This window comes from Pollachius pollachius, assembly GCF_949987615.1.
Source record: "Pollachius pollachius genome assembly, chromosome: 1".
In the NCBI taxonomy this organism is placed as follows: Eukaryota; Metazoa; Chordata; class Actinopteri; order Gadiformes; family Gadidae; genus Pollachius; species Pollachius pollachius.
The window spans coordinates 44,722,630-44,741,182 of record NC_136934.1 but is presented as its reverse complement, the minus strand read 5'-3'; the positions used below and the strand labels follow the sequence as shown (position 1 = coordinate 44,741,182).

The window sequence follows — 18,553 nt, the reverse complement described above, 5'->3', positions numbered from 1 at the left end:
GGAGGAGCCCGGACAGAGGGGCGGCCAGAGTGGCGCTGGCACCGGGGCGCGTGGTCGGACCAGCGGAGGGATCGGCAGACCAGCGGCGCTCCGAAGAGGAGCCTCCTTCAGTTGAAGGCTGGAGGGGGATCGCTCGATGGGACTCGGGGGCCAACAGGGCCGCTCAGGGCCGCTCAGGGCCGGTGGGGCCGCGCCTGCTGTCGAAGCTGGTCACTCGTAGCGGGATTCTGCACCACCGTTTACATTTACATTTAGGGTATTTAGCAGACGCGTTTATCCAAAGCGACTTACAAGTACATATGTCATAAGAAAGTGAAAAAATATATCGCTGTCGGTACAGTGAGGATGTCCATAGAACCGGGTGCAAAGCACTAACAGTCGCTAGGTTAACCCGTTCCCTGTGTACAACAAAGATAGCTAGGATTTTGAGCTCATGAATGAGCTTAAAAACAATGTGCTTGGCATGAGGTGTGTTTTGTTTACAGGGTCACGTATTCTCAGTGCATGATGAAAATGACAGCCATTGAACAAAATACCCTGCGTTTTCGTGCTTGTCTTATTTAGAACTGAATGAGTCGAGACGGATCTGGTTTACAGTAAATAAAGTATGCTTCATGAACATAGTTACGTCTGACTGTTTTGTCCAGAAAAGCTTCATGTTTTATTAACAAATAGTTTCACAATAAATATTCCAAAATAAAAATGTAACTGTTCATTTTAAGGTAGGCAGGTTTTTAAATTGTAATATACATTCTTATGGACTCCCAGAAAGATGAGGTATTTACAATGTTCCACTAAAGGTACAATCCTCCACTAAATCGGTTTCCCCTCTCAATGTTAAGTCAGCCTTCTAAATCTGTTGTGGCTTGGCATCCATCTACGGCTGGTCTGTATTGGTCTGCTCCTGTGCGCTGGCTTTCCAACACCTTGTTCCACCAGCAGTCCCTGAAGCTCAGTTCACCAACACTGGCCAGACTCTCACCATCCTGGCTGTCTTCCCTCATCTTCTCTGTAGCCAGGTCCTCTGACAACACCTGGAAGCCAGACAGTAAGGAGATTACTCCACTTAGGATGAAAGAACCACAAATGTACCTTCCAGACCAACATATCCACATCCTACCCAGTATTCATAAAAACATTTTTTAAATACATATGCTTTAATTTCCTTATCACGAGCCCTCACCGCAGTCAGCGTCTGCAACGTCTCCTCCGTAGGGTTGAGCCGCTCTAGTGCCTCATCCGACCTGCAGAGGGCGCTCTCGCTGCGCTGCAATACAAAGGAGGACTGCTGCGGGCGAAGCATGCGCAGTAAGAGTCTGAAAGGTGGAGAACATTTAATGGTCAACGATAAATAACAAAACACACATTATCCCGTACAATGTAATTCCATCATTAACAACTAAAAGTAACTATTGGACTCAATACATGCATCTTACCGCCTTGAATATTTATTATGTTGAATCTTCTATTATATGTAGGCCAATAAACAGTCGATTAAATCAAAATGGAGAAGACCCCAACGGAGAAAATGAATGGTGCAGCGAAGAGCTACGGTCCAGTGTGGGCGGGGCCTTTAGAACATCGGTGGAGATCGTTTCTCTGTGTTTCATCATCCGTAGCCGTGGCGGCGCTCATAGCAAATTCCACATTGGCTCCCCATGCTCCCTTACCGTGTTCTGATGAAACACACGCAGGCCTCCAGCCAGGCTCGGTCCTCTCCCCCCCCGTCGCTCCCCTCTCCTCCCTGACCTTCCTCCATCCTGCTGCCATCAGTCTCGGCTCCGGCAGCTCGCTGCTGCAGGGAACAGGGGCCTGCTTCCGGGACACAAACACATTGACATCCAAGCTGTAAAAGGCATCAGGTCAGAGCAGCATGCATTAATAGGTGTATTTTTGCAGTTGTATCTTAATGATTGATTGATACCAAATCCAAGCTGAAAGTGATCCAAAAGGTGACCTATATTTATACCACCAGGTGTGAGTGTGATTAGCCGTTACAAGCCGTTTTGAAAATAGGCCTCTTCTGACATCACAAGTGGGCGTGTCCCCCTAGATGTGTGCCACCCAGTGCACTCCAGCAAACGCTGCTCATCTATCCGCCATACATCTAGGTGGACACGCCCACTTGTGATGCCGGCAGACTTTCAGAACAGCTTGTAATGGCTTTCACACTCACACCTGGTGGTGTAATAAGTTACCTTTAATGGAATCGGTACATCGCTAGATGCTCACAAACACTGCACTGACTTCATCGTCCACCTCCAGACGTACCGAGTGATGCATTGGCCTCTAGCTGCTGTAGGCAGGTCTGTCCCAGGTTGTACCAGTGCCAGGGGTTATAAGGAATCAGGCTGCACAGCTGCTCCAGTGCCGCCGTCTTGGCTCCAATTGTTCCAGAATGCTGATGGATGCTGACCTGGTCGATTCATTTACTGTTTAGCACTTAGTGTTGTACAAAGAATTATCTTTCGCTTTGCTGCAATCCTGAACAAGCTTTGATCTTACAAAGACATAGGATTAAGAAGGTGTGAACTATGCAATATACACGAGTACTCTGTACAAAGTAAGTCACTTCAAATTACATTTGATTTTACATTTGATTTGTACATTCACCTTTACTGTGAAAAAGGTCCATGTATTTACTCTTCTTTATGTGATTATTTCTCAACATTAAACCTCAGTATATAGAGCCCTTGCAGTGGAAGAAGACAGGCTGTGTATCTGTTCTGTTGCTTACCTTCAGTAGCAGCAGGCTGGTTAAATGGCAGGTGTTGGAGGCTTCTTTGCTCTAGGGAAAAGAAACGTGCAGACATGCAGTGACACTCTTTTACGTACTGCGTTCTTAGCTGAATAGAATGGCAGCATTAATCCAAACAGTTGGTCAGGGTAGCCCTAAATAGTGCACTATATAGGGCACAAGTTAACCATTTGGAACACTTCCACTATGTGGCTCAGCGATGTAGTGTATGACTGAGTGTTGGGTCTGTAAGTGGACATACCAGTAAGTCAGCAAGCTCCAGGGCTCTCTCCCATTGTCCTAGGTTGGAGTAACATCGGGCCATTCCTTCCCACACATCTCTTCGGATCGTCAAGTTAGTGTCAGGGACCCATTCGAGGCAGCTTTTGTACGCCTCCAGGGCTTCCTAAGACATTGCAGAAACAAGAGGGTTGTTATCTTGCTGTATACTTATGGGAGCGTGTTTTGTAATAATGGGTTTGAATTGAGGTGATATAAACACATGTAATAGATGAGATTCTAGGTTAAATTTAGGTAATGACGGCGGGCCACTATTAAATACTTTGTAGTTCCTCTGCCTGCAGGCGAGATCCCCTCGGAATTTAAAGACCTTCTGCTTTTCCAACGAGTCTTCTGTGTCAAGAGCTGAACTCTGACAAAACCACTGGGGAAATAAACACAAACTTACATTGATATTTTGAAACAACCAATTTATGAATAAGTTGTAGTGGGGAAAGATTCGTGTTGGCATTCATGTCAGTGGGTAAAATAACCAGTATAACCAACATATTCACCCTAAACAGAAAATATACCACGCTGTCAATTCGTTTTGTTTGCTGCTTGTGAGGCCCGATTTTCAGACTAAGAACTGAGATTAATTATTTTGTATTTACTGATCAGATGTCGTGCAATTTGTGTATTCAACAGCGGAAAGTCTCACCTGCGATTCACATAATTTCGCTTTGTAGGGTAACAGACTGACGGACACCTTGTCCTTAGTTTCGCCAAACATAGAATCATCAAATGCACTTCCAAAAATCTCCATGTTGAATTACTTGTGCCCAAACCTTATCCAATTGTTATTTACGAACAAGAATGCTACAACTATTTGACGTTCATGTTGCGCGCGGCTATGTCGGCATTCAGCACATCAGTAAAACACCTCGAGTAGAATCATGTAGGAAAACAAGGTTCCGCCTAGAGGTGTTCCTATGCAGCCTTCAACCAGGGCGTTGAAGGGGGGGACAGGAGAAGTTCCCTTATTTCTCTAGAGGTAAGTGATTTGGAACAGATTAAAACTCAATAGACCCATTTGCCTTTTGTTATTATTATATATCAATGTATCATGTCCTGGCTAAAGGAGCACACTTCGATTGAAAGAGAAGACAATGAACGTGGAGATATTAATGAGTGCATGATGAAATAATCACAGAATTTTAATTTTTTATTTATCTTCTGAAATGTATGCTGAAAAATAAACAATCTAATTCAATAACAAACTATCCACACATCCTATTGTGTCTCATGGAAGGGCAATGAAATACCTCCTCTAACAATGAAGGAATATCTACTTCTAGCTGGAAATTCAAAATATTGGATTAAAAGAGACAACATTCAGGTAAAACAGATTTACTTAAAATGTTACTTGTTGCAATGTTACCGGTTGTAACAACAAACAACAGACTCATAGCAAACACTGGACTGGTCCACCACCATCATCTATCAATACAATGTGAAAATCACTGGGCCGCAGCAAATGATAGGGAAAAAGAAACAGAAAAAGTGTTTGAAATGTAGGAATTGTCACTACTACTACTAGGCCTTTACCTATCAATACAACATCCCAAACATGTATTACAAAATCCCAGTTACGGGCAGGAGGACCGTGGAAGGAAAAGCCAATTGTATATGGCTGCGGATTCGATCAACATCTCAATTCTAACATTACTATTGTCCATCAACATTCAACCGTCCAACATACTGACAAGTGTATATACACAGAGAGGACTATTGCGATAACAGCCAAAGTATAAGCTAAAGGCCAGCGATAGAACAGCAGGTCAATCACAATGTAAACTTAGTTATACTGCACAGGGTTAACTGGTTTAAATGACAATAGCAATCAGCTCATTGAACAGATATATCACTACAGCAGACCTAGCACAACTTAGAAGGAGCTGGAGCATCTCATATTTCATCTCTATTATTGGTAATAGTAACAGAATTTAATAATACCGTATAACAAGGCAGAATATTCAGTCACACACTCTTTGGTTTTTGGGTCATAGGTCATAACTCCCAATTCTTTTTTTTATAAGACTTGACTATATATTATTTTAACTGTTACATACAGACTAAAATGAAAATACCATTGGCAAACATAAGCTGCTATCGTTTAATCGTAGTCGATACTTAGTAGAACATCAAAAGTCGGCACACATTTTCCTCAAGGAAACAACAGAATGCATGTTGATCCCCCTAAAAAAAACAGACACACTTTGCAACTTTTGTTTTATTGGGTTCTGGCTAGGAATATGTTGCACAGAAAAGACTAAGTACCGTGACGCTACTTGGGCGGCCCTGAAAAACTAAAGCAAAACTGAAAGCAGAAAAGAACACCACTCCATTGTACATACTATGTGTGTCTGTAGAACTCAATCCAATGACATGTGGACATTTCTGTTACCGATGTTATCCCTTAAATAGAAAGATATGAAACCATAAACTATGGGACCGTCTAGACTAGAGCATTTTGACTGGGGCTGATAAACATGTTGATCCTAACAAGGGAAAGACTTGGCATGTAGCTAGGTAAAACAAGCAACACTCACATTAAACCACAGGACAACATAAAACACTGATTTCTGATCTGATTAGACTTGTGCCATTGGCTTAGCGGATAAACTCACTTACTTCCACCCGCTAGGACCAGCATGGGCAATAACCTGTGTTTTACCAGGGACAGCACTGTCCCTGCGCTGTGATTAACGTTTGGTCATTCTTGAATATAAGACAATACATTCATGGAACCGGCCCTTGGTGCTGAAATACACATAGAGATGTGGGTCAAGTCTCGACTGAATCAGCCTATATCCTGCACCAGGCAAACTAACCCCAAATATTGTATGTACAAAATGAAAAGCTGTTTGTCTTTGTTATTGCATGCAGTACAAGATTTACGGGATACCTGGCCAGATACAATTAACATGTTTACAAGTAACATTGCAAGGCACTTTACACATTATGATAAACAATTGTACAGTTGAACACAACATCAAATTATTGATTGTTAATCTACAGTAGTTTTTTTGGATTCCAGATTGAAATTGAAGATAGCTTTTTGGATTATAGCTAGCAATTTATGTTGGCTTAGAAAAACAAGATAGAAACAAAAAAAAGTTTGTTTTTTTAAACCTTTTCTCAGTTCAAAATATTAATTTTTCAGTTCTTCCTTAAAGTGTGACAGGGCCTAATGTAAATTCACCACAGTCCAAAACATTTTTGAAAGTCAGACACGTCGTGTCCACGAGAGACACACAGCCACTTAAAGAGTGGGTACCAGTGGAAATAATGCAGCACTTGGTCATGCATCGCAACTTTTGTTTTCAGCCAACATATACAAAAACGTGTGAAGTCTTTCACAGTGTCCTCCTCAGCATGTCTGAAACCGCTGGCGATCTGGCCAATCAAGAACGTAAGCCACAAGGGCCCACTGTAGGTTCATCTAGTGAAAGATTCAGCGGTAGCCATCCATTGCAGACAGAGAGAAGCAGAGGTGAGACTCGGTGATGGCCATCTTCATACAGGAGAACATGGTGGCATCTTGAGGATCTCCCATCACAAGGTTTGTTTAGCGCAACACCAACAATGCACAGTGAACAAGTATTTTCTTTTTACATGGAACGTGCACCCAAGAAAGTCTGAAGTCCAAAACATGTTAGCGGGAGTTAGTTTCGATAAGCCGCTGTTCTAAAAATCAGCCTGCCCCCTTTCTTTAACCCCCTTCTCGAGTATGTACAAAATGGGTGATTGGTAGAGAAAGTTGGCATAAATAACACAGAAGCCCACAATACAGATGAGAAGAGCCTTAAGGTAAAGATGTCATGGACAGGGAGGGTAAAACAGAACCGATGCAAGAAGAATGAATTTTGTATCACAATAGAAAAACAAAAGAACAATCAAGCATTTCTCTCTAGCGACTGAGCTTGTAAAATAGCACTCAGATTGTGCAACTTTGAAAAACGAAAGTGACGGATGACCCAGAACAATTGCTAAAAGCGATAAAAAACACCCAACTCTTGGGTAATACATATCAATAGAAAAATGAGACAATTGGTAGGATTTCTCCGTCTTAAAACACACCAAGTAAAAAAGGCAAATATTTGTTTAGACAATAGTATACAAAACAGATTTGGTCTCACAGAGCCATTAAATGGTATAATATGAGATAAAGGTGCCTAATGGGGACTTACTCCACGACTTACAGAAGTGGATAAAAAGTGCATGCTTGCTTTACTCTTTCACCGTCAGTGCAAAGCACTAGCCTATTGGAATACCGAATGGTTTTTTAAAATCAATTAATTAGCACCTATTTCTGTATTTCATAATTCCAATAGCCTTGAACAACAGTAGTCTCAAAATCCTCTTCCGCCTTAGATAGAAATAAAAAGGATACATGAAATAAAAAATAAAAAAAATCCAGATTTTTGGTAGGCTTCGAAAACATGTCAGGGGCCTTTCTCCGGGAGAACATTCACAATAGGGGTCCACTCTGGCTGTCAGTCTCCACACTCCATATTCGACCAACATACCTTGATGAGTACACCGGCACAGTGTGTGGAGAGAGTAGGGCTGAGCCACATGTTTACGTCCTATACTTTGGCACAGGAAGAGGCCTCCATTTTAGTTACTATCTTTCCAATTTGGTTTGAAACAACATATTTGGTTGGGCGTTTAACCAATCTTAAGAAATGTAATAAAAAAGAAAGGAACTCGAAGGCATGATTGTTTTTCGCATCATAATTCAGATTTGTGTGTATGACTTTTCATATTATGAATATATCACCAACAAATGAATGTATGTTCCAATAAAAAAAAAATGGGAAGACTCATCGGAAATAAAAGGAAGAATTATGCATTCTGCATCATTATTATTATTAATAAAATCATTATTATTATTATTATTATTACACTCAGAGCATACATTTCCACTAAGGTGCTTTTCCTCATCCATTCCACGTACCTTTGGGAGTCAACCACACGTTCCTATGACTGATTGTACATAAACATAATACAAAAATGTCAGGAGCCTTTTTTAACACAAGGCCTGAATCAGATAGATGTCTTTCCAATGGATTCTCAACTTGTATTAAGGCCTTATTTCTCTCTGTACTAAAAGTTACAACCAGGTGCTACATTTAAATGTTGCGTCAGTCTGCTATGCAAATCGACATAAGCCAGTAGTAAAGAAAGGTGCACATGCTGTGGTTTGTGTTCGTTGGAGAGTTGAGCGCTACGATGAAACCGCCGCTGGATCAAAAGCCCCTCAGACGACCACAGCAATGTCTGCGGGGCGAAATCGAACTTGCCGCCTTTTAGCAGAGAGGCAAGTGTGTGCTGCCAATATAACCATGGAAATTGTTTTGGCAGCGTATCTTCTAAAATAGGAAACTGGGCTATATCAAATCCCTATGGATAAAAAAGGCACACTTTTCTAAAACATGTTTATAATAAAATATGTGGCAATTTCTAAGGTGTGCTGTTTGGGGTCGTACTGTCCTGTCAGAGACCCTGTTCATCAGATCTCTTGTCCCCTTCCCTACGGTCAACAAGCATAAGGACAACGAGTCAGTCTCTCAAGCCTTCCTCTACCGTCACAACCGTTGCCAACATAACTCGACCGGGGGAACGCTATGAAACTCGTATCGTATGTAGACATGAAAAGATCGTTCACATGTGTCTTGACAGTATGGTTTCGATTCATATGACGAATCAAAAGACATGCAAAAAAACCCCCACAGCTAGGAGAGCGGCTTTAGCTGACCACTGCATGCTCACACTAGGGACTATATTTACATGCGGGGTGGCCCGGGGACGCTCCACCGCTAGTCCTCCGACCCCGACAGGGACTTCCTCACGCTGCGGGACGGCTGCCACACCTCGCTCTCGTCCGATTCGTCTTCGTCCTCCTCTTCGTCCTCCTCGTCTTCGTCGTCCACCTCGTCCTCCGTTGTCATGGCGGCGGCGGCCTGCCCCCGGCTGGGCGTGGCCGGGCCCCCCACGGGGGACTCCTCGTGGCCCTCCTCGGCCTGGCCCGTGGGCTCGCCGTGGTCCAGGAAGGGGTCCAGGCCGGCGTCCACGCGGCGGTGGACCTCGGCAAACCACTCCCTTACCTGGACGGGGAGGAGGGGGCCGGGGACACACGGCGTCAGATGATACTTAAGGGGCCCATCTCGAAGATGTTCATCTCAATAAATGTCTGTTAAAGGTGATGCATTACACCACCAGGTGTGAGTGTGATTAGCCGTTTCAAGCCGTTTTGAAAATCTGCCTCTTCTGACATCACAAGTGGGCGTGTCCACCTAGATGTGTGCTGGATGGATCAGTCTACCCAGTGGACTGTAGCAAACGTTGCTCATCTATCCGTCATAAATCTAGGTGGACACGCCCACTTGTGATGTCAGAAGAGGCCGATTTTCAAGACGGCTACGGATAACAGCTAATCGCACTCACACCTTGTGGTACAATCTGTCAACTTTAAAGGGCCCATCTCGATGGTTTTCAAAATAAATGTCTTTTAAGTCACGATCTGTTGTTGAATGCTGAGGTAACACGATGGTGATTCATTCCTGTGGCCCACTGAGGAAAGCTAGCAAGCTATTCAAGTGTTTTGGGGGAGAGTCGTTGGCAGGAGGTCTGAAGGGAGGGGGGGATTCTTCAGTTGGATACATGAAATGTAGCTTACTCAGGCTGGTTTCTCCAAATTGCCTACCCGAGCTTTAAAAAAGGTACAATGTGCAACATTTTTACGTTTGAAATGTGCTGTCCAACCGATTCTATTATGTAGACACTAACTTAAAGGCTACACGGATCTACGTTCATAAATCCGACTCTGGAGCAGCGTAGAAACGCTTATTCAGGGCTTGAAGAGAGTAGGGAGAGGGAGAGCTGAATAGCACAGTATTTCTATTGGTGTGATCTTTACAATCTAGAGTGTTGTTCTTGTGGTAGATTAGGTTTACGTTGATTGCTTATAAATTGGTGATAGTAATGATAGTGATGATAGTTACATCATTTGTTAAAACCGCTGATTGAGGAGAGAGAGATAAACGAATGTGATGAGTGTAAGCCTTTGAATGGTACCTGTTCGTAGCTCATGTTGCTCTTGGACACCAGCTCGTCCAGATCCAGCTCATTGAGGAAGCGGTGCCTCAGGTAGTACTCCTTCAAGATGTCCCGCCCACTCTTGAACTTCACCAGCGGCGGGGACCGGTCCAGCTCCGAGGCGGACCTCTTGGGCTGCTTCCTGGTGCGGGAGCGGCCCCAGCCGCGGTTCCGGACGCGCCTCTTCCGTCCGTTGTTCCCGCCCCCTGCCGCCGCCGCCGCCGCCGCCGCCGCCGCCTTCCCGCCGGCCCCGCCCGCTACGCCGCAGCTCAGCGCGTCGCCGCCGCCGCCCTGGTACTGGAAGAACCACTTGAGGTTGCCGTTCTTCCAGGAGTAGCGCGAGTCCCCGAACCAGTTGACGATGTAGGAGCGGGGCAGGCCGCTCTCCTCGGCCAGCCGGTCGTACTCCCCCGTGGCCGGCCACTGGGTGCGCACGAAGGCGCTCTTCAGGATGTGCAGCTGCTCCGGGGACTTCTTGGCCTTGTCCCGGCCGCCCGGCGGCGTCTGGCCCCCCTTGCGGAACAACGAGGACGAGGAGGGGGACGGCGTGGGCGAGCTGGGCTGCCGCGGACTCGTCCTGACGCCTCCGTCCCCGCCCTCCGCCTCGGCGCGGCCCGGGTCCGGGGAGCGGCGGGACGACACGGCGGTGGCCGGCGGCGTCTTGCGGCGCTCCGTGAACCAGGCGTCGATCTCGCGGCGCGTCAGCTTGGTCTCCGTGCGCAGCCGGCTCAGCTCCTCGTCCGCCGGCGTGCCGCTCTTCTCGAAGCTCTCCTCCAGCAGCACCAGCTGCTCCGGCGTCTTCTCCTTGAACTTCTGCAGCGTGAAGTCCGGGAAGGCGTTCCACGTCTTGGGCACGCGGGGCTCCCGCGCGGGGGGCGTGCGCGGGGGCGGCGGCGGGAGGGGCGACGTGGGCTCGTCGCTCGAGTCGATGACGATGGGGCCGCCGCCGCCCCCGCCGCCCGCCGTGCGGCCGGCGCCCTCGTTGAACACGATGACGTGGCTGCTCTTGGAGTTGCGCTGGTTGTAGCGCGTGTCGCTGAACCACTTCTTGATCTCGCCCTTGGTGAGGTTGGTGAGCCGCATGAGCCGGGCGATCTCGGCGTCGCTGGCGAACGTGTTCTTGGTGTAGCTGGCCTTCAGCTCCGCCAGCTGCTCCTTGGACTTCTTGGGCCGCATGCCGAAGGTGTCGCAGCTCAGCGCAGAGTTCTCCTGCTCGTCCGGAGAGGGAAGAGTGACGGAGGTATGGATTAGGATTGGATCCCGTAAATCATTGTTTGGACGTTTCTTAAGCGCCGTTCAGAGACGGAGAAGACGCTTGCGAACAGAGACGGCCAGCAGAGAACCAACGAGTGCGCTGGATGCAATACAAGAGGACTGCCCACCTGCGGTGAGAGGGATGGGGGCTGGATGGTGGTGGCCCTCTTGAGCTCACTGTTCCCTGGGCTGGGCTGACAGGAGAAGCCCTTGGCACTCTGAGACTGGTTGGGCATGCCGGCAACGGTCAAGGTGATGGGGCTGGTCACTGGCAGGTTGCCCCCTGGACCCACCTACATGGAGCCAACACTGACACATTTAAACCCTGTTTCCCTCCATGAAAATGCCAAGTAAAAATAAAGAGGGTCAGAAGTTTTTGTGAAACTAAAATGTATGAGATAATTTGATGCCTAGTAAGAAAGGAGAAGCATGGGATGTGTGAATAGCACAAAATCACATATAATCATCACATAATGGGGAAACTGTAGAGTGGAAAAGGCAGACACCTAGGACGTCAGCATGTCGATAAATGCAGACAAAGTTCGGTCAATATCGACCAATCTAAAGGGCTGAATATGGTTCCACGTCGACGCAACGCAAGGACCACGGTCCTGCTTCGGTTTGAGAGAGCGGACCAATCACAGCCATTGCTGCTGCGTCGCCTCGACGCAAGGTTAACATTTTGAGGGCGTGCACCTCAGGCCCTTGTGGTGGACGCAAGGAGGGGCCGCAAGGACGTAACGGGTCCCTAAACCCCCATGGCATGCCACCAGGTGTGGTGTGATCAGCCGCTACAAGCTGTTTTGGAAATCTGCCCCTTATGACATCACAGGTGGGCGTGTCCACCTAGATGTGTGACGAATGGATGAGCAGCGTTTGCTACAGTCCACGGGGTAGGCTGGTGGACTGATCTATCCAGCACACATCTAGGTGGACACGCCCACCTGTGATGTCATAAGGGGCAGATTTCGAAAAAAAGGCAGGTAGCGGCTGATCGCAACACACACCTGGCGGCATGCCATGGGACCTTTAACTCGTTGCGGGTCAGAGCCCTGGTCGCGCCGGGCCCACCTGGGTGAAGAGCAGGCCGTGCTGGCCCACGATCTGGCAGGTCTGCAGGATGGACTGCAGGCCGTTGGCGGCGGCCGACAGGTGGTGGGCGGGGATGACCGTGATGGTCTGCGGCACCGTGTGCACCGTGCCGTTGAACTGCTTCCTGCGCGCTTCCTCCACCTCCTCGGGGGTCCAGCTGACGCCGTGCTTCAGCCGCTGGGCCGAGAACCATACCTGGGAAGGGGGAAGTAGGTAGTAGATTCAAGGTTCAAGATTCAAGATTCTTTATTTGTCACATGCATAGTTATACCTGTACAACAGTGAAATGTTGTCCTGACTTCCCTCCAAGAATGCGCTGACACTCAATTTGATAGTTTAAGTAAAATATTAATATAATCAAAAACAGGTTTAAAAAATACATAATAATCATAACATAGTCCAACAAAGCCTAGACTACTAAAAGTGCTTGCTTAAAGTGCAGGGTGCAATGAACAGTTTGAATTCAAAGGAGGGGTACGTTGAGTGGTTTAAAAGCCTAATGGTTTGTGGATAAAAAATCCTCTTAAGTCTCTCGGTTCAAGCTCCTGTAGCGTTTGCCTGATTTCAGAGGCTGGAATAGGCTGTTGGGAAGAGTCCTTGCCTCTCACCATGCAGTAGGCTAAACTAGTGAAGATAACACATCACAAGTGGGCGTGTCCACCTAGATTTGTGCTGGATAGATCAGTCTACCAGCCTATCCAGCACACATCTAGGTGGACACGCCCACTTGTGATGTCAGAAGAGGCCGATTTTCAAAACGGCTTGCAATGGCTAATCACACTCACACCTGGTGGTATAATATATCTCCTTTAAGGTTAGGGTCTACACGTGTGTTAGTCCTGCTATGATAGCGCTGTGAAACAGATCTACCGTCAGTGTGTTGTTTGTTTTCACTAGTTTAGTCTACTCCCCGGGCCCTGGTACATAAATGCGGCAGACCCATAACTAGCCTTCCCTGTACTTCCTCTGCGGTGGACTATTGCAGAAAATGAAATAAATGCGAAGCAAAACAAAACAACACCCAAAAACGGAGCCTCTACCTTAATCTGCTCCTCTGTGAACTGCGTCTGGGCGGCCAGGCTGGCGATCTCGGCCATGGAGGGGTAGGGGAACTTCTTGTAGGTGTTGCCGAGCAGGGCGTTGTTGTCCATGGCCGCGCTGTAGGAGGGGATGCTGGTGAGGGGGACCAGGAGCTGGGGCTGGACCACCGCCGCTGCCGCCGCCGCCGCCGCGGAGCTCTGCTGGGCCTGGAGGGCCGACAGCACCTGTGCGGACCCGACGGACCGCCAGGGGAGGACTGAGGTTAGCAGGGGCTCAAACGTACAGACACCAACACATATCAATCCAGTGGACAGCAATGGTTTCACTATCAACCCAGTGGACAGCAATGGTTTCACTATCAATCCAGTGGACAGCAATGGTTTCACTATCAACCCAGTGGACAGCAATGGTTTCACTATCAATCCAGTGGACAGCAATGGTTTCACTATCAATCCAGTGGACAGCAATGGTTTCACGATAATTCCAGTGGACAGCAATGGTTTCACTATCAATCCAGTGGAAAGCAATGGTTTCACTATCAATCCAGTGGACAGCAATGGTTTCACGATCATTCCAGTGAACAGCAATGGTTTCTCGTTAAAAGATCAACCAGGTAAAGCCTGATAATGATTTTCTAATTAAACTACGGGTTTATGTTCGGGAAATGTTCATTTCAATGGTCAGGATTGCCTCTTAAACATACAAAATGTATAATGACGTATGATGTTTGTATCTTTCGTACCTGGTTAGGTTAGGACAAAAGTTAAACAACGCTATTCTGAAACTAGTAGTGGGAGCAGCACTGTTACTACTCATACTGCATTTGAAACATCACACTAAAGTAATTAGTCCTACACTTGCAATTAATGCTTATTTATGATTCATGCATCTATGCTTTTCTCCATATCCAAACCTATGGCCACACATACAAAGACAATTTCTAGAGTAAAAAAGATAAGAATATATATGAATATTGATTATAATATATTAATAAATATATACTTGATAATATATATTTATAATAAAGGCTAGTAAGTAATTCCTAATAAACAGCCCCTGATGCATGTGGCAGTGGCACTGACTTAAAGAGATATTTGGTCAGTACATTTTTGAACCACAATCATAACCCATTAAACCAATGAAAAAACACATGTGCCAGCGACAAGAAATAAAGTACACATTCACGAGTTAATCAAACCAGGCAGCTTGGCAGTTGGAAAATGGACTGTGTGCACCGTTTGGTAGCATTCCTCTCTAAACTGATGTTAATTGTGAACTAATGTACCTGAATAATCGTTTCACAGCTGCAACAAATTGTGAAACATGCTCGCTTAACATTCAGCCTGAGCACTTCTGGCAGTTTGTCTGACTAATTAGCAAACCTGAGTCTGAATGGGAATGTGTAAACTGATGTTTTTGAACGTGAACTGTTCCATGTAGATGACCGTGAACTGATAAATGTGTTTGAATGGTAACTGATCAATGTGTCTGAATGTGAACAGATGAATGTGTTTGAATGTGAACAGATGAATGTGTGTGAATGATAACAAATGAATGTGTTTGAATGGTAACAGATCAATGTGTTTGAACGGTAACAGATCAATGTGTTTGAACGGTAACAGATCAATGTGTTTGAATGTGAACAGATGAATGTGTGTGAATGATAACAAATGAATGTGTTTGAATGGTAACAGATCAATGTGTTTGAACGGTAACAGATCAATATGTCTGAACGGTAACAGGTCAATATGTCTGAACGGTAACAGGTCAATATGTCTGAACGGTAACAGATCAATGTGTGTGAATGGTAACAGATCAATGTGTGTGAATGGTAACAGATCAATGTGTGTGAACGGTAGCAGATCAATGTGTGTGAACGGTAACAGATCAATGTGTGTGAACGGTAACAGATCAATGAGTCTGAACGTTAACAGATCAATGAGTCTGAACGGTAACAGATCAATGTGTGTGAACGGTAACAGATCAATGAGTCTGAACAGTAACAGATCAATGAGTCTGAACGGTAACAGATCAATGAGTCTGAACGGTAACAGATCAATGAGTCTGAACGGTAACAGATCAATGAGTCTGAACGGTAACAGATCAATGTGTGTGAACGGTAACAGATCAATGAGTCTGAACGGTAACAGATCAATGTGTGTGAACGGTAACAGATCAATGAGTCTGAACGGTAACAGATCAATGTGTGTGAACGGTAACAGATCAATGAGTCTGAACGGTAACAGATCAATGTGTGTGAACGGTAACAGATCAATGAGTCTGAACGGTAACAGATCAATGTGTGTGAACGGTAGCTCCTCACCTGAGCCAGGCCGGCGGGCAGCACTGAGGAGCTGAGCGCTGACGACTTCTTCCTCTGCTGCTCTGAGGGGGGAGTGTTCCCCAATAGGCTGCCCCCCCCAAACCTCATGGAGTCCTGGAGGAGCATCTCCACGGGGGTCATGGGCCCCAGCGGGGCCTCGATAGGCTGCTCCTGCTCCCCTCCTCCCTCCTCTCCCTCTCCTCCGCCTAGCCCTGTCCCGAACACATCGGCGGCCTCCTCCCGGGACTTGAGGGACACGGCTATGCGCTTGGGCTCCGCCTTGCTCTTCATCCTCATGATGGGGGTCTTGCTGAGGGAGATGGCTGCGACGGCGGCGGCCGCCTGGTCCTCCACGACCTCCCGGTCCTGCCCCTCCTCCTTCTCCTGCCCCTCCTCCCTCAGCAGGGGCAGGGCTCCCGGCCCGGGTACGGCGGCACAAGACGGCTGTTCGGACAACACGGCCGACTCTCCGTCGCCACACAGGACCTCCTCTAGAGAGGGTTCTGCTGGGCCTGGCTTCAGCGAGGAGGGGGGCTCTCTGTGGCCTTCCACAGGGGGGAAGGCAGGCTCATCTGCAACAAGTGTTTGGTTTACTTCTTTTTTTTCCCCCTATTTTAAGTCAAGTGACAGAATTTGCCAAGGCTCGACTAATGAGCCAAAGCCTTACTTTGTAAACGCGGGATGTTCCACTAAATGCGATACACTCAATTTTGTATGATCATCCGTGGGGACTTTCTGTTCTGGCATCATTTATTTGAGTCAAGCACTTGCAAATTAAATTCAACAAATCAGGAAGAACAATCAAGGTTTAGCTTATTATGGCTCTCAATTATGCACAGATGTAAAAACATTTCTAAGAAAATTACACACCGTGAATTGAGGAAAATGATAGAGTTAAATGATATAGGAACTATAGAGTCTGTCTGGGAGACTGGAATGGGTGTAGATAGCATTCAGCCTTCTCAACGGGTATTGGGGTATTTCAGGCCACACGTCTACAATCTCACCTGTGTCGGGCGGCGTGGGTGCAACCACCAAAACGGTCTCTCTCATCTCCTCCAGAGCCACCGCCGCTCCCTCCTCATCGTCCTCACAGCTCTTCTTCTGCCCCGCCTCCTCTACCTGGACCACTTCCTCCCCCGTCAGCTCCTTCCTCCCCAACTCCTCCTCTTCCTCCACCTGCTCCACCACGGTGGACGGCAGCACCATGCAGGGCGTGGTCGACTTCCGGCGGCTGGACATGGCGGTGCCGAACACCGGAGGCTTTGGTAACGGCTTGAACCGGGGGACAGGCGGGATCCGCGGGGTGAGCGGGCAGTGGTCTGGAGGGACTCGAACAACACGGCTGTCCCGTGCTCGAGTCCCCGATGGGTGGAGGTCTATTGAGGGGGAGAAAGGGGTGAGCTGGCCGCACTACAGCGGTGGGCCGATGGATCTTTGATGTGGAACACAGACAGGGGTTTGTGTATATACTTGATTGAAGCCAATGAGACCGCCACGGTCGAGTAGATGGGCTATCGTATTCACACCATCATCCTTATGTTTCAAATGATTCACACCGGGTTCGATTCCTCGCGACATATAAGGACAGACCAAAAGAAACGGTAGCTAAGAGAAGTATTTGAAATGATTGAGCAATCTTCACTCGATTCTGTTTAGTCCCAGAGGTCTGTAATCTTCCTAAATAGCCAAATAATAAACACATGTACATAAGGAAACATTTTTTTCCCATTTTGATTCATATTTTGTGTTAGGATTCTTATCTGTAGAATAACACATAAACGTTTGGGTTTTTGTATGTTTATATCAATTGTTAACATAGCCTATGTAAAGAAAATAATATAATAAATCATTCTGTTATAAGCTATTGTCATTATCCATGTGGGTTCAAGGGAAATGAGCTGTGGGCAATAGTAATAACACAGTAGATGATATAACATTATCTAGAATTTGGTTTCTAGACCTCCTGATTTTAAAAACAGGATGTAGGCAGACCAGTGAAGAAATCTCAATTCATTTTTTAAAAAAATTTTGGCAGGTGGGCTACAACTTTTTCTTAAATTGGCATTTAAAAAATGCTCGTACAATGTTTCCCAATAATCAAGAGCATGGTTGGATTTATCCCCGCTAATTAATGTTAACAGTTGAATATAATTAGATATCTAGCTTTTTAATAGCATCTAGCCTGCATGTATGGTGGGCTAAACTAGCCAGTTAGCTGGGCCACTCATTATTGATTATGTCTGGTGGTAAACTTACTGTAACAACTAAATGTGCAGTACTGCCACCAGGCTATTGTGATGAAAAGTAGTTTCTGAGTCAGGGCAAAAGAGCTTTCGGGTTCTCTTTGTTCGTATCGCTTAGTCCTTCCTACCCTGGTTGAATCGTGCAAGCCTAACCCGGCCGGGACTGCAGTATTTCGGCTTGCGGGTCTCCCAAAAACAGCGGAGGCAGACAGACGGACCGACGAGACTCCCGTCTATCGCTTCTGTCTGCAGATGCTGAAAACATGAACCATCTCTCGCTCTGCTCACACTTCGCCTTCCCAAGCGCCGCTTTAAAGTTCTTTGAACATTCCCATCACCACGATAGTTTCGCCATGTCCGCGGGTTTTGTGGCGGTTTGCTGACCCATTTCAGTTATTTTATAATGGCAGAATTTCTTTAATGATCAAACGGCGTCATTATTCAATGTGATACGTCCTGACGTCATTCCTGGGCGAC

The 18,553-nt window shown here is 46.5% G+C and overlaps 2 protein-coding genes across 3 annotated transcripts; both read right to left on the bottom strand.

Moving 5' to 3' along the window:
• Positions 1-716: 716 nt before the first annotated feature.
• On the bottom strand, positions 717-3,862 carry cUnh8orf76 (chromosome Un C8orf76 homolog). Of its 2 annotated transcripts, none has more exons than XM_079738719.1 (8): positions 3,678-3,862; positions 3,240-3,401; positions 3,000-3,143; positions 2,738-2,788; positions 2,272-2,416; positions 1,671-1,812; positions 1,184-1,316; positions 717-1,034 (listed from the first exon to the last, which is right to left on the bottom strand). In XM_079738719.1, the coding sequence occupies exons 1-8, from the start codon at positions 3,780-3,782 to the stop codon at positions 843-845; spliced, it is 1,074 nt and encodes a 357-aa protein (XP_079594845.1). In that variant the 5' UTR covers positions 3,783-3,862; the 3' UTR covers positions 717-842. The 2 variants fall into 2 exon arrangements, with proteins under 2 accessions (XP_079594845.1, XP_079594846.1); XM_079738720.1 differs by having other exon boundaries at positions 3,300-3,401.
• A 2,095-nt stretch (positions 3,863-5,957) lies between these two features.
• On the bottom strand, positions 5,958-18,510 carry zhx1 (zinc fingers and homeoboxes 1). The gene is made up of 8 exons (XM_079738751.1): positions 18,090-18,510; positions 16,838-17,209; positions 15,831-16,402; positions 13,507-13,731; positions 12,446-12,661; positions 11,503-11,667; positions 10,100-11,329; positions 5,958-9,129 (listed from the first exon to the last, which is right to left on the bottom strand). Exons 2-8 carry the CDS (start codon positions 17,070-17,072, stop codon positions 8,842-8,844), a joined length of 2,931 nt encoding a protein of 976 aa, XP_079594877.1. The 5' UTR covers positions 17,073-17,209; positions 18,090-18,510; the 3' UTR covers positions 5,958-8,841.
• Between the last annotated feature and the right edge of the window lie 43 nt (positions 18,511-18,553).

Excerpts from the sequence above, each read along its gene's own strand:
- zhx1 (XM_079738751.1), bottom strand. The coding sequence starts at position 17,072 with ATGTCCAGCCGCCGGAAGTCGACCACGCCCTGCATGGTGCTGCCGTCC. Across the intron at positions 13,732-15,830 it reads TGCCCGCCGGCCTGGCTCAG|GTGCTGTCGGCCCTCCAGGC; the intron begins GTGAGGAGCTAC and ends GGGTCCGCACAG. Across the intron at positions 12,662-13,506 it reads TCACAGAGGAGCAGATTAAG|GTATGGTTCTCGGCCCAGCG; the intron begins GTAGAGGCTCCG and ends CCCCCTTCCCAG.
- cUnh8orf76 (XM_079738719.1), bottom strand. The coding sequence starts at position 3,782 with ATGGAGATTTTTGGAAGTGCATTTGATGATTCTATGTTTGGCGAAACT. Across the intron at positions 2,789-2,999 it reads TGGAGCTTGCTGACTTACTG|AGCAAAGAAGCCTCCAACAC; the intron begins GTATGTCCACTT and ends TCTTTTCCCTAG. Across the intron at positions 1,317-1,670 it reads GTGTGTTTCATCAGAACACG|ACTCTTACTGCGCATGCTTC; the intron begins GTAAGGGAGCAT and ends TCCACCTTTCAG.